We start from the raw sequence: 12,439 nt of genomic DNA, 5'->3' as shown, positions 1-12,439 counted from the left end.
CTGAACGTGAAAAGAGAAGAGGAGCGGAGAAGTGCGACAAGAGGAAGAGCGAAGAATCAACCTTCAGGTAAGGGGGGACTCTTCCGTTTATCTTCTATTATGGGATTATAGGTAGTATGATAGAATTTGATCGTGTTATTCGTATCAATTGGGTTATGCTTAGGTTGTAGAATTGTTAGGTTTTTGGGGAGAATTGATTTATAATGATTGTATTGATCATGTATGGTGTTAATTGGATGGTTGAATGTATTATAAATGTGTTATAATATGTGCTTGTTTGTTGTACGTAAAATCTGGTTGGAATGGAATTGGTTTGGTAGTGATTCGGTGAAGGAAGGGCAAAATCGCAGGCTGTTTTCTGAGATTCGGAGTTCTGGAAATCGCCAGTTCGCGCCGCGTCCAGGAGTTGGCGCCGCGAACTGCTTGGCAGAAAGCCAGGAAGTTTTGTTGTGCTCAGTACGCGCCGCGAGCATATGGCCGCGCCGCGAAGGCGTACTTCTTTGCTCATTTCGCGCCACGAACACATGTTTGCGCCGCGAAGTGCTTGGCAGAATGTTGGGAATTTTTTACTCGCTCAGTTCGCGCCGCGAACCAAGGTTGGCGCCGCGTGCTGTTGGTGACAGGCCATTTTGAGAGTTTAAAAATGTGTAACTTTTAAACCGTAAACCGGAATTTTGTGCCGTTTCGAGCATGGTGAAGCTAATCAGATAATTTACATAATAAAATGATGTTTTGAGTCGTGACTCAAAATTATTTAAAATTACTCGATTTTATTTGGTTGTGGTGGTTTATGCTTATAGGTACACTAATGAATGTTTTACCTGTATGATGTTGTGGTTGTAACCGGTGTTTATTATACATGTATTGTTGGCGTGAAATATGTGTTTTATTGATGATTATGACATTTGGTCGATTTATGTGGGTGATGAGCATGTTATGGTTGATGCATGCATTCATAATCATTTTATGGCTGGTCCTTGACGATGGTGGATCAGTGGTAGCTAATTCCCATTGTGTGGAATTAGTGAGTGGGTGTTACCGTATCCTTGACGATGGTGGGTCGGTGAGTTGGGTTATCCCAGATTTTGGTACCACATGCATGTAGTTGCATTGCATTAGGCTGTTTGTGCTATTATAACATGAATGGAAGATTGTCCAATGTTATAATATGTGTTGATTTGGTTGTTTGCTTACTGATTGTATGATTTGAATCTGATCGTAACTGTGATTGGGTGAATGGCATGTGAAATGATATTTTATTATCTATATCTTATAACATTAGTTAAATGTGAATGAGACTCACCCTTACTGTTGTTATTTTTCAGATTGAGGAGTAGCTCCTGTACTTGGTGAGGATTAGCTCGTCAAGTAGTTCGTTAGAGTCAGTTGGGTCTGTGTCATGCTCTGGTCGTGTAACACTGGGGACGTTGTTTAGAGTTGTTTGTGGAACACTTTTATTCAGTATTTTATTTATGGTGGTGTTATAAGTCTATGACTTTGGATGTTGCATTGTTCAGATGTTAGATATAATTCCGCTGTGTTGACATGACGATCTGAATGATAATTGGGTTTAACGTTCCTTTTATGGCATGACATGAGTATTATTTTAATTATATGGAAGTTGTAATGCCCTTTTCATGTTTTACTCTGATTATTGTTTAATATTTATGCGGGGTATTAGAAGGGTGTTACATTGTACCCTTTCCCAACAGACATGACCGTTTTTTCTGAACAGGTGTGTCTTTTCGGTTTTTGTTATTGATCTCCTATATAAGGAGTCATTTGGCCTCGATTTTGGCACACAAAAAACAATACTTCCTCTCTACATTCCTGATCTGTTCTCTATTGTCAGAAACAGATTGCTCTTCGAGAATTATCCCCACAAAGATTTCGTGAACCCAGGCAAGAATAGGGTCGAAATATTTTGTTCGGAAAGTGTACGAACACGATTCTTCGAAGTTATCCAGGATTATCATACCTCTTTTCTAACAGTATTTACAGAATTTGCAGTTGCAAGTGAATAATAGATTTTCCACAATTTATAGGCAGAGAAAAACTCTGCAAAAAAATGTATCATTATCATCGAGTAGTGATAAGAAATTATTCACAATTTGAGTTTAATTCCAACAAAAACAAGCGTACTTTTTAAGAAAATATTATTGTCCATATTTTTTACCTTACTTTTCTATATCTACATATAAACACTCTTATACAAGCACTCTTGTATGCCAAATCTAGTGTACTAACTAGTAACCCGTGATAAAGGAACTGAGTGACTGGATACTTTTATAATAGTAATATTCATTTCCACCGATATAAAAACAAATTGGATTGTGAAATTTTAACAGACGTTGTGGACCAAAGTGACCGGCACATCGTGACTTGTTTCATGATTTAGATCAAGTGGGCATCAAATTCAAATGTTTGTTTATACTTTTTTCTACACACCTATGCATATCCGTGTCCTACCTACCGCATGCATACATAGATATCACAATTATTATAGATATATGCATGTAAATGTCAAGTTATTATAAGATAAATTATGCATAAAAAGTTCCCTCAGATTAAAAATAAAGTGTAACACAGATTAAAAAAAAAAGCACCGCCTTTTTAATGAGCCAAAAAGGAGCCAAATCCAATGTTTTGTCTACCATATCACCTTACTGCAATTCCCTATCACCAAGTCAACTCAAAATTTTGTTCTGGCTTCTGATAAATGCGACATTTAGCTTGCTTTCATTGGAGTTTCTAACATCTTTATTATTTTGGGTTTGAAGTAGGGGTGTTCATTGGTTCGGATAAATCCAAATCGAACCAGAATCCGAACCAAACCATAGTGTTTGGGTTGAACATTTTTTTAATTCGGGTAAGAAACGAACCAAACCACTGAAATTCAATGACAATTAGTTTGGGCATTGGATTTTCGATTTTCTACCCTCAAACCCAACTCAAACCAACCATTATTAATTTTCATGAAAATTACTACCAAGCATTCAACTTCTAGAAAAAAAAATGAAATGTTGTATGTCTACAAATTATGTTATTTTAATTTGGTATTAGAAAATTGTTAGTGTAACGTGGTAACTGAACATAGAGCTATGAAACACATTCCTTATTATATTGATTCAAGTGACTAGTTATAGATTCAAAAGCCTTTATGTTAGATATTTTTGAATTTACTAAGAAAGAATTGTTAGTCTAATATTTGAACACTATTGATATTATATTTCATTATATTATTATGAAAAATTAATTTATGTAAATAAGTTAATATTTTTGAATTTCTTTATCTACCTCATCAATCCAACTCAAACCAATCTCTTTTTTCTCTATTCGATTTGGTTTGGGCTTTATTGTAAAAATTTGCAAATCAAATCCAAATCAATCCATTTGATTTTAATCGGTTTGGGTATCAGATTCTCTCGAAACCGAACCAAACTGGTCCGCAAACACCCCTAGTTTGAAATGATGAATTTAATCTCACATTGCTTAAAGAAATGACATGTGTTGTGTTTATAAGTGACGGTAATCCTCACTTTACAAGCCAATTTTGTAGGGATCAGTTTCTCAACCTAAATTTTTAAGATAGTAGCAAAGTCTATCCTAAATCATTTGTTGGACTTTCCACATCGTCCACCCTTGAGTCTCAACCATTGAGACGTGAAGGGGTATGTTCTCCGCTTCAGCCTCATTCAAACGTCAGGGGTGTGTTGGAATCTCCGCCTTCATTACGCTCTGCCTCTACTAATCGATTTTGTAGGGGTGAGTTAGACTCAACCCAAATTTTTAAGATTGTCCACGCTTAAAACAAAACATGTGACTCACCCAAATCATGATTCTAGAAAATAAAACTAGTACATGACATGTATTAATTTAAGGAGTGAATCATTCAAGTACTAATATTCTTCAAACCTGTGAATATATTTCAACAGTTCATTTTTCTCCTCTCATTATTCAAGTGAATTCATGGCTAAATTCTCTTCTAAACTCTTCCTTCTCCTCTTAACAATCTTCTATTCAAACACTTCACCTTTCACCAACTCCTCCAAATCTTCCACAACATCACTACATGCAAAAATCTCATCACTAAAATCCTTCTGCAAAACCACTCCACACCCTCAACTTTGCTTCAACTCATCAAAACTCTCCATCTCAATAACCATAAACCCAACCATCATCAACATCCTCCTCCATTCCCTTCAACTATCGATATCCGAAACCACGAAACTATCTAACCAATTCAACAATGCTGCACAACAGCACTCAAACATCATAGAAAACAAAAGAGGAGTGTTACAAGACTGCAAAGAGCTTCATCAATCAACTTTAACTTCCTTGAAAAGATCACTATCTGGAATCACTTCCTCAAACACTAGGAACTTAGTTGATGCAAGAACTTATCTAAGTGCAGCAGTTACCAACAAGAACACATGTTTAGAAAGCTTAGATTCTGCTTCTGGTACAATGAAACAAGTTCTGGTAGATTCAGTGATCAACACTTACAAATATGTTAGTAATTCTCTGTCAATGCTTCCCAAGCCTGAGATAAGAGCTTCAAGAGGACGTGAAAACCGACGTTTAATCGAGGCTGTAACATGGCTGTCGAGAAAAGATCGCGGCCGGTTCTTGCAAAGTACTGATGGTGTGCTTGTTGTGGCTGCAGATGGAAGTGGAAACTTTAGCACTATCAATGATGCCATTAACTTCGCTCCGAATAACAGCTACGATAGGATATTGATCTATGTGAAAGAAGGAGTGTATGAAGAAAATGTTGAAATTTTGAGTTATAAAACCAATATTGTTCTACTTGGTGATGGAAGTGATGTTACTTTCATTACTGGTAATAGAAGTGTTGTTGATGGCTGGACTACATTCAGATCTGCAACTTTCGGTAATCATTTCACACTTTCTATTTTGGGACTATATTTTTTACATTATCTGAGTGTCCGTGTTTGAGTTTCAGTGTCCGTGTCAGAATCAGTGTTTCATAGGTATTGACTAATGTGCCTAAATATAACTTTTAACAATTGAAATTTGTGTTCATGGTTTGTTACGCGTTGATTATGAATTGACTATATAGGAAAGATAGACGAGTAAGATGATCTATACAACTAATGTCTTACGTTTTCGGGTAGCAATGAGGTGTCCCGACTCTTGGTAATCCTGGTCATTAGTCCGTTGTTATTCTCGAATTAGTCCTTAAAATTATAGGATCGTATCAATTTAGTCTATTACGTTATCGATATTCTAAAATGATATTTTAAAAATTGTCTGTTGTTTTTTCTTTTGTTAGCGGTTTCTGGTGAAGGCTTTCTAGCGCGCGATATATCTTTTGAGAACAAGGCAGGACCGGAGAAGCATCAAGCAGTTGCTCTAAGAGTGAATGCAGACTTAACAGCTTTTTACAAATGCGCAATGTATGGTTACCAAGACACACTTTATGTTCACTCCTTTCGACAATTCTACCGCGAATGTGACATTTTCGGGACCATAGATTACATATTTGGAAATGCGGCAGTAGTTTTACAAGCATGTAACATTGTTTCAAGAATGCCGTTAGCCGGTCAATTCACTGTCATCACAGCACAGTCAAGAGATTCTCCTGATGAAGACACCGGCATCTCAATTCAAAACTGTTCGATTTTAGCTACTACTGATTTGTATAACAACTCTAACAACATCAAGAGTTACCTTGGAAGGCCTTGGAGGGTTTATTCTAGGACTGTTTTCATTGAGTCTTACATTGATGTGTTTATTGATCCAATGGGATGGACAAAGTGGTCTTCTCATGATGATCAAGAGTTGGACACTTTGTATTATGGAGAGTTTGCGAACTATGGACCCGGTTCTGCGACGGATAGCCGAGTTAAATGGTTAGGATACCATTTAATGGATTTTGATAGTGCATATAATTTCACTGTTTCTGAGTTCATCATTGGTGATGCTTGGATTGGATCTACTTCATTTCCTTATGATGAAGGGATTTGATATATAACTTTAGTCTTTACTAATGTTTTCATAATTGCATGGTTGGTTTTAATGTTTTAGTTTGATTAATTGTTGCGTAAAGAGTACTCCTCGTCTATATACGATAAGTTGATAACGATACAGAAGAATGCATTAAAATTATATTTTGGCTGATCATACGCGAGAAAGTTAGTCATTTTTATTTGTAAAGTGTTATTCGTAGCTACGTATTATTCTTGCATTTTTTCGTGAAACTATAAATCATTTGATCTTGATCTAAGACGAAAAGCATATAACTAACTTATAAAAAAAATGAAATTATAATTATTTTTTGTGATACAATAATAACATCTTCCTATGCTATGTTTGGTATGTGTTACTTGATTTACTTCAACTCTACTTTTAGTTCCTTAGAAAAAGGAGAGAATAGTATTGAAAGTAGATGTTTTATTGTGAAGGGTGTGAATGTTTTGCGGAAAATAAGGTTAAAAATGAACAACAGAACATGTTATTTTTAACATGGAACAACCTTTGACCACTGTTTTTTTCTAAAATTAGAACACCTAAAATGTCTCTCATCCATTGTTCTAATATTAGTGTTTCCATGAAGGGAAAAAAAACCACGTTAAAGTTGCAAATGATGAACCAAACCTACTTCAAAAGGAGTCGAAACCATCCCTCATTTGATCACAATCTTCTATTTCTCTTATAATTTTCCGTGACTGGACTGAAGATTGTCACTAAGGCAGAGACTCCTCTGCCTTAGAACAAAATATTAATTTTAATCTAATCTTAAAAAAAAAATGGCGTTTCAAGATTTCGACCTCATCTCAGAACGACGAAGGAACGAGAAGAAACAACAGCTGAAGAAAAGAATCCTCATCGGTGTTGTTTCTACCGTTGTCCTAGTTGGTATGATAGGTTGTGCATTCTTCGTTGCCACCACAAAATACGGTGCTATTGGTGATAAAAACACCAAGGACGCAGGATCTACAACTTCTAACACCAGCAAACACGTTGCACATTCAGAAAAGATAGTGAAATTAGTATGCAGTACCGCGGATTACAAGGAAAAATGTGAAGGTCCTCTTAACAAAGCAGTGGAAGAGGATCCGAAACTTCAACACCCGAAAGATCTTCTCAAAGTCTATGTCAAAATCGTCCAGGACGAAGTTAACAAAGCGTTTAACAAAACAAACTCATTCAAATTCAGTAACGAAGAAGAGAGAGGCGCGTTTGAGGATTGTAAACAGCTTATTGCAGATGCTAAGGAAGACATTGAAGCCTCTATCAGTCAACTTGGAGAAATCGAATTCAAGAAACTTTCTTCGAAGGCACCTGACCTAAACAGTTGGTTGAGTGCTGTTATCTCTTTCCAACAAACATGTGTCGATGGCTTTCCCGAAGGAAAAATGAAGACAGATCTTCAGAAACTCTTTGATGATTCTAAGGAATTTGTCAGCAATTCTCTTGCTATTGTGACTCAGGTTTCTACATTCCTTTCGACCGTTCAGACCCTCACGCGCGGCCGTTTGTTGTTGGCCGATAACTCCCCTGTTGCTTCTTTGGATTCCGAAGGCTTACCTTCATGGATCCATCCCGAAGAAAGAAGAGTCTTGAAGGCTTCTGATATTAGACCTACACCTAATGTCACAGTCGCAAAAGACGGAAGCGGTGACTTCAAAACCATCTCCGAGGCTTTGGCTGCCATCCCCGCAATCTACCCTGGAAGGTATACATAAAACATTTTTACACATACAACCAATCAAATCGTGTCACACAACGCCACATTGTTAATATCTCGCATTTTCATGTTATGCAGGTATGTGGTTTATGTTAAAGAAGGAGTTTACGACGAAACCGTGACAGTAACCAAGAAAATGCAAAATGTAACCATGTATGGTGATGGATCACAAAAAAGTATTATCACCGGTAACAAAAACTACAGGGACGGTGTCAGAACTTTCCTAACTGCAAGTTTCGGTAAGTCTGGTCCTATTTATAAGAAAAAGTATATTTTTTAAATTTATTGAATAACTAATATATCTGATAATATAATAATGAACTAATTTTCTATGCATGGCACATGCAGTGGTGCTAGGAGAAGGATTTTTGGGTCTAGCAATGGGATTCAGGAACACAGCCGGTCCAGACGGACATCAAGCCGTGGCAGCCCGAGTCCAAGCCGACCGTGCCGTTTTCGCCAACTGTCGCTTCGAGGGTTACCAAGACACACTCTACACACAAACACACAGACAATTCTACCGCAGTTGCATCGTAACAGGAACAATCGACTTCATCTTCGGCGACGCAGCAGTCGTATTCCAGAACTGCATCATGATAGTGAGAAAACCAATGGACAACCAAAATAACATGGTGACAGCACAAGGAAGAATGGACAACAAACAAGCCACAGGAACAGTTCTACAAAAGTGCATCATCAAAGCCGATGAGAAACTCGCGCCTGTCACGAAAAAAATCAGAAGTTACCTTGGTAGACCATGGAAGGAGTTTTCAAGAACAATAGTAATGGAAACTGAAATAGGTGAGTTTATTCATCCTGATGGATGGACACCATGGGAAGGAAAATTCGCGTTAGATACATTATACTACGCCGAGTTTAACAACACTGGACCGGGTTCAAGTACTAGTGCTAGAATCAAATGGCCTGGTTATAAGGTTATTAACAAAGAAGAAGCTAGCAAGTACACTGTGCAAAATTTCTTGAAGGGAACATGGGTTCAATCTTCTGGTGTGCCTTCTCAACAAGGAATGTACTATTGAAAAAGTGATTTAGTTTGGTGAGTGAGTGAGTTTGTTTCATTGATTCAACCAATGAGTTTGTTTGTTTATGTTACATGATTGATTATTAGTGGTGAAAATTTCCACATGCTTTGAGTTAATGATTTTGACTGGGATCATTTGTAATCCTTTTTTTGCTTTTTGTTATTTTTTTCTTTTATGTTACATTTGTTATTGTTCTTTGATTGTAAAAGTGTTCAATTAACTACTGTGGATTGGACACAAATTGCAGAGGATTTTATTTGCATCTTCACAAAATAGAATATGTTAAAGAAGCTATATAGATGAACATGATTAATTAATTGTGTAAAAAGTAATTTGGCCAATTGAACCCAAAAATATAACTTTCTGGTCTTGTTATAAAGACACAAGTAAAACTAATCATACTAAATTATAATTTCAAAAATTTTCTATTAGTTTTTCTTTTTAAAATTTTTTAAAAATAAATTTGGTACTTTTAACTCTTAGCACCAATAATTCATTTTATTTAAATCATTCTTTCTCTACCAGAATCATCACTAATTAATTTTATTTTCAAATTCAACTCTTATCTTTTTATGAGACACAAATGTTTTAAATATTTATATTTTATATGATGTTGTAATCTAGTATTATTTAAACTATATTTCATTTCATATTTTGATTATTTGATTTCAATTATTAATTTAGTAGGGTAAATTTCATAATTACATTTATTTTAATCAAATATAAATATATTAAAAAATTAGAATTATTTATAATAACAATTAACAACAATAAATTTAAATATCATATTTATTTTGAAAACGTTTAAGAAATATTTTTATGTAAGTTAAAAATATATAAATTTTTATAATAATATACAAATTTATATATGAAATTTTGTATTCAATAGTTAAGTATTATTTTTTATAAATTAATAAAAATTTAAATATGAATACAGATTTATTATTTTTTAAATAGTTATGATATATTTTTATAAGTTAAAATTATATCCATCTAGATAATCTTATAACAACATATAAATTTAAATATATATATTTTTAAATAGTTAAGTAATATCATTTTATAGTTTGAAATATATATATATATATATATATATATATATATCTTTTATTTAAAGTATATATTTGATCATCTTTTATTTAAAATATACATAAAAAATGTATATTTGATTGTGTAAAAGCACAAATATCTTACTAAAACTCAATTTGGGGATTACGGGAAAGTCGGGAGAATGCTCTATGGCCATAAGAGTGATGCACATCACATTTCAACTCAATATTTTAAGACATTAAACATATAAATTTCTTCTTTTATTTATTCAATATTTTATTTATTGATAATTAATGTAAGATTTAATCACTTATATTTACGGTCAACACATTATACGTAAGTAGGAGTGGCAAACAGACATGTCCACCCCGTAAAAGCCCGTAAAAAATGAGGCGGAGCGGAGCGAGCATAGTGGAGGATGCAAACCTAAAACATAGGCTCATCCGGTAAAAAAGTGAGGACGGAGAAAGTCTGCGGACACTGCACATTTTAAGTCTAAAAATATAAAAAATTATTTAATTGACCGTGTTCGCAAAAGTTCGCGAAGAAAACGGAACGGGCGGGACGGACATATTAGAGGGTGAGTGCCTAAATCTTTGGCTCGTCCATTATTGAAGTGCGACATAATACTTCGCCAGCTCAACAAACTTGGATGCATACTCCGGCACGGTCATGTTACCTTGTGTCAGCTCCAAAAATTCGACCTCTTTCCTGCCTCTAACGTCCTCAGGAAAGTACCTCCGCAAGAATTCTCTCTTGAACACAGCTCAAGTAATTGCAACACCAGCAGCTTGCAGTTCATCCCTACTAGCCATCCACCAATCATCAGCTTCTTCAGACAGCATGTGAGTACCATATCTCACCTTCAGATTTTCATCGCAATCAATCACCCGGAAGATCCTTTCAATTTCCTTCAGCCACCTCTGAGCGCCTCCGGGATCGTGAGTGCCTTTGAACAATTGAGGGTTGTTCCTCTGAAAACTGTTCAGCTGCCTGTCCACACCAATTCCAGCCCCATTGGCATTCCCTCCCAACACACCAGCAATCATACCCAGAGCCTCAACAATCGCGTCGTCGTTTCTTCATCCTCTTCCGACCATTGTTCTGCTAAATATAAAACAATATTTATTAGAACAAGAAGTATCGATAGTGTCAATCTTACACTAATCGCATACGAGGGATTAACCGACACTAAGACTCTGACTCAAACTGTTAGAACAAGATTTGTTCTTATCAATTATCTTAGTTTTGATGATAACAATAATATGAATTTTGCTTAAGATAATATGGTACTCTAATCCAATGCAATTTCCCTTTCAGGAAATATATATAAAGAGTACGCATAATTCAGCGCTCAGAAGTTGTATCTTAAATGGTTCAGCATGCAACATCAGAACATGGTCTGGCAAGACATCAGAAGATGGTCGAAGCAGAATCAGAACATGGGTCTATGGAAGCATCAGAAGAACATGAGATCAGAAGCACTGAAGATCAGAAGATGGTATCACGCTCAGAAGCACTTCAAGGTCAGAAGATCAGAAGATGCTATGCACCAAGCTGTTTTGACTCTGATGATATTCAAACGTAGTATTCACAAACATCATATCAGAAGGAAGTACAGGTGGCAGACTACGCTGACTGACAAAAGGAACGTTAAAAGCTACTAAAGGCTACGTCAGTAGACACAGCGTGAACAAGGCTCGAGGTAGTTGACAAAAGCGTATAACATTAAGTGCAATGCTGTACGGAACACGCAAAGCATTAAATGCATTCAACGGTCATCTTCTCAACGCCTATAAATATGAAGTTCTGATGAGAAGCAAGGTTAACGATTCTGCACCAAAACAACTTATATCAAACTTGCTGAAACGCTGTTCAAATCTAAACTCAGAATCTTCATCTTCATCAAAGCTCACTACATTGCTGTTGTAATATCTTAGTGAGATTAAGCTTAAACGATAAGAGAAATATCACAGTTTGTGATTATAGCTTTTAAGAAGCATTTGTAAACTCTTGAATAGATTACATTAAGTTGTAAGGAACTAGAGTGATCGTGTGATCAGTATACTCTAGGAAGTCTTAGCAGTTGGCTGAGCAGTTTGTAACTAGAGTGATCGTGTTGATCAGAATACTCTAGGGAAGTCTTAGGAGTGAACTAAGCCTAGAGTGATCGTGTTGATCAGTAGACTCTAGAAAAGTCTTAGAGGGTATCTAAGCAGTTGTTCCTGGAGTGATCAGTGTGTGATCAGAAGACTCTGGAAGACTTAGTTGCGGACTAAGTGGAAAACCATTGTAATCCGTGCGATTAGTGGATTAAATCCTCAGTTGAGGTAAATCATCTCTGCGGGGGTGGACTGGAGTAGTTTAGTTAACAACGAACCAGGATAAAAATAACTGTGCAATTTATTTTTATCTGTCAAGTTTTTAAAGCTACACTTATTCAAACCCCCCCTTTCTAAGTGTTTTTCTATCCTTCAATTGGCATCAGAGCGCCGGTTCTAAGGTGCAAGCACTTAACCGTGTTTAGAAAAGATTCAGGAAGAGAAAAACGCTTCATTTAAAAGATGGCTGGTGAAACTCCGACAAATCCACCTGCATCTACATCTGGCTCTGCTGAGCAATACAACGGTAA

General features: G+C 35.9%; 2 protein-coding genes across 2 annotated transcripts; both read left to right on the top strand.

Annotated features, from left to right (window-relative positions):
* The first annotated feature begins 3,867 nt into the window (after positions 1-3,867).
* LOC131601965 (probable pectinesterase/pectinesterase inhibitor 12) lies at positions 3,868-6,043 on the top strand. The gene is made up of 2 exons (XM_058873904.1): positions 3,868-4,894; positions 5,297-6,043. The coding sequence occupies exons 1-2, from the start codon at positions 3,970-3,972 to the stop codon at positions 5,989-5,991; spliced, it is 1,620 nt and encodes a 539-aa protein (XP_058729887.1). The 5' UTR covers positions 3,868-3,969; the 3' UTR covers positions 5,992-6,043.
* A 593-nt stretch (positions 6,044-6,636) lies between these two features.
* On the top strand, positions 6,637-8,873 carry LOC131601958 (putative pectinesterase/pectinesterase inhibitor 45). Its single transcript, XM_058873898.1, has 3 exons — positions 6,637-7,702; positions 7,793-7,953; positions 8,063-8,873. Exons 1-3 carry the CDS (start codon positions 6,774-6,776, stop codon positions 8,752-8,754), a joined length of 1,782 nt encoding a protein of 593 aa, XP_058729881.1. The 5' UTR covers positions 6,637-6,773; the 3' UTR covers positions 8,755-8,873.
* Positions 8,874-12,439: the final 3,566 nt, after the last annotated feature.

The sequence above is a fragment of the Vicia villosa genome, linkage group LG1 (genome assembly GCF_029867415.1).
Source record: "Vicia villosa cultivar HV-30 ecotype Madison, WI linkage group LG1, Vvil1.0, whole genome shotgun sequence".
NCBI classification, from domain to species: domain Eukaryota; kingdom Viridiplantae; phylum Streptophyta; class Magnoliopsida; order Fabales; family Fabaceae; genus Vicia; species Vicia villosa.
The sequence above is the reverse complement of the archived record's forward strand: the minus strand, read 5'-3'. Positions and strand labels throughout refer to the sequence as shown.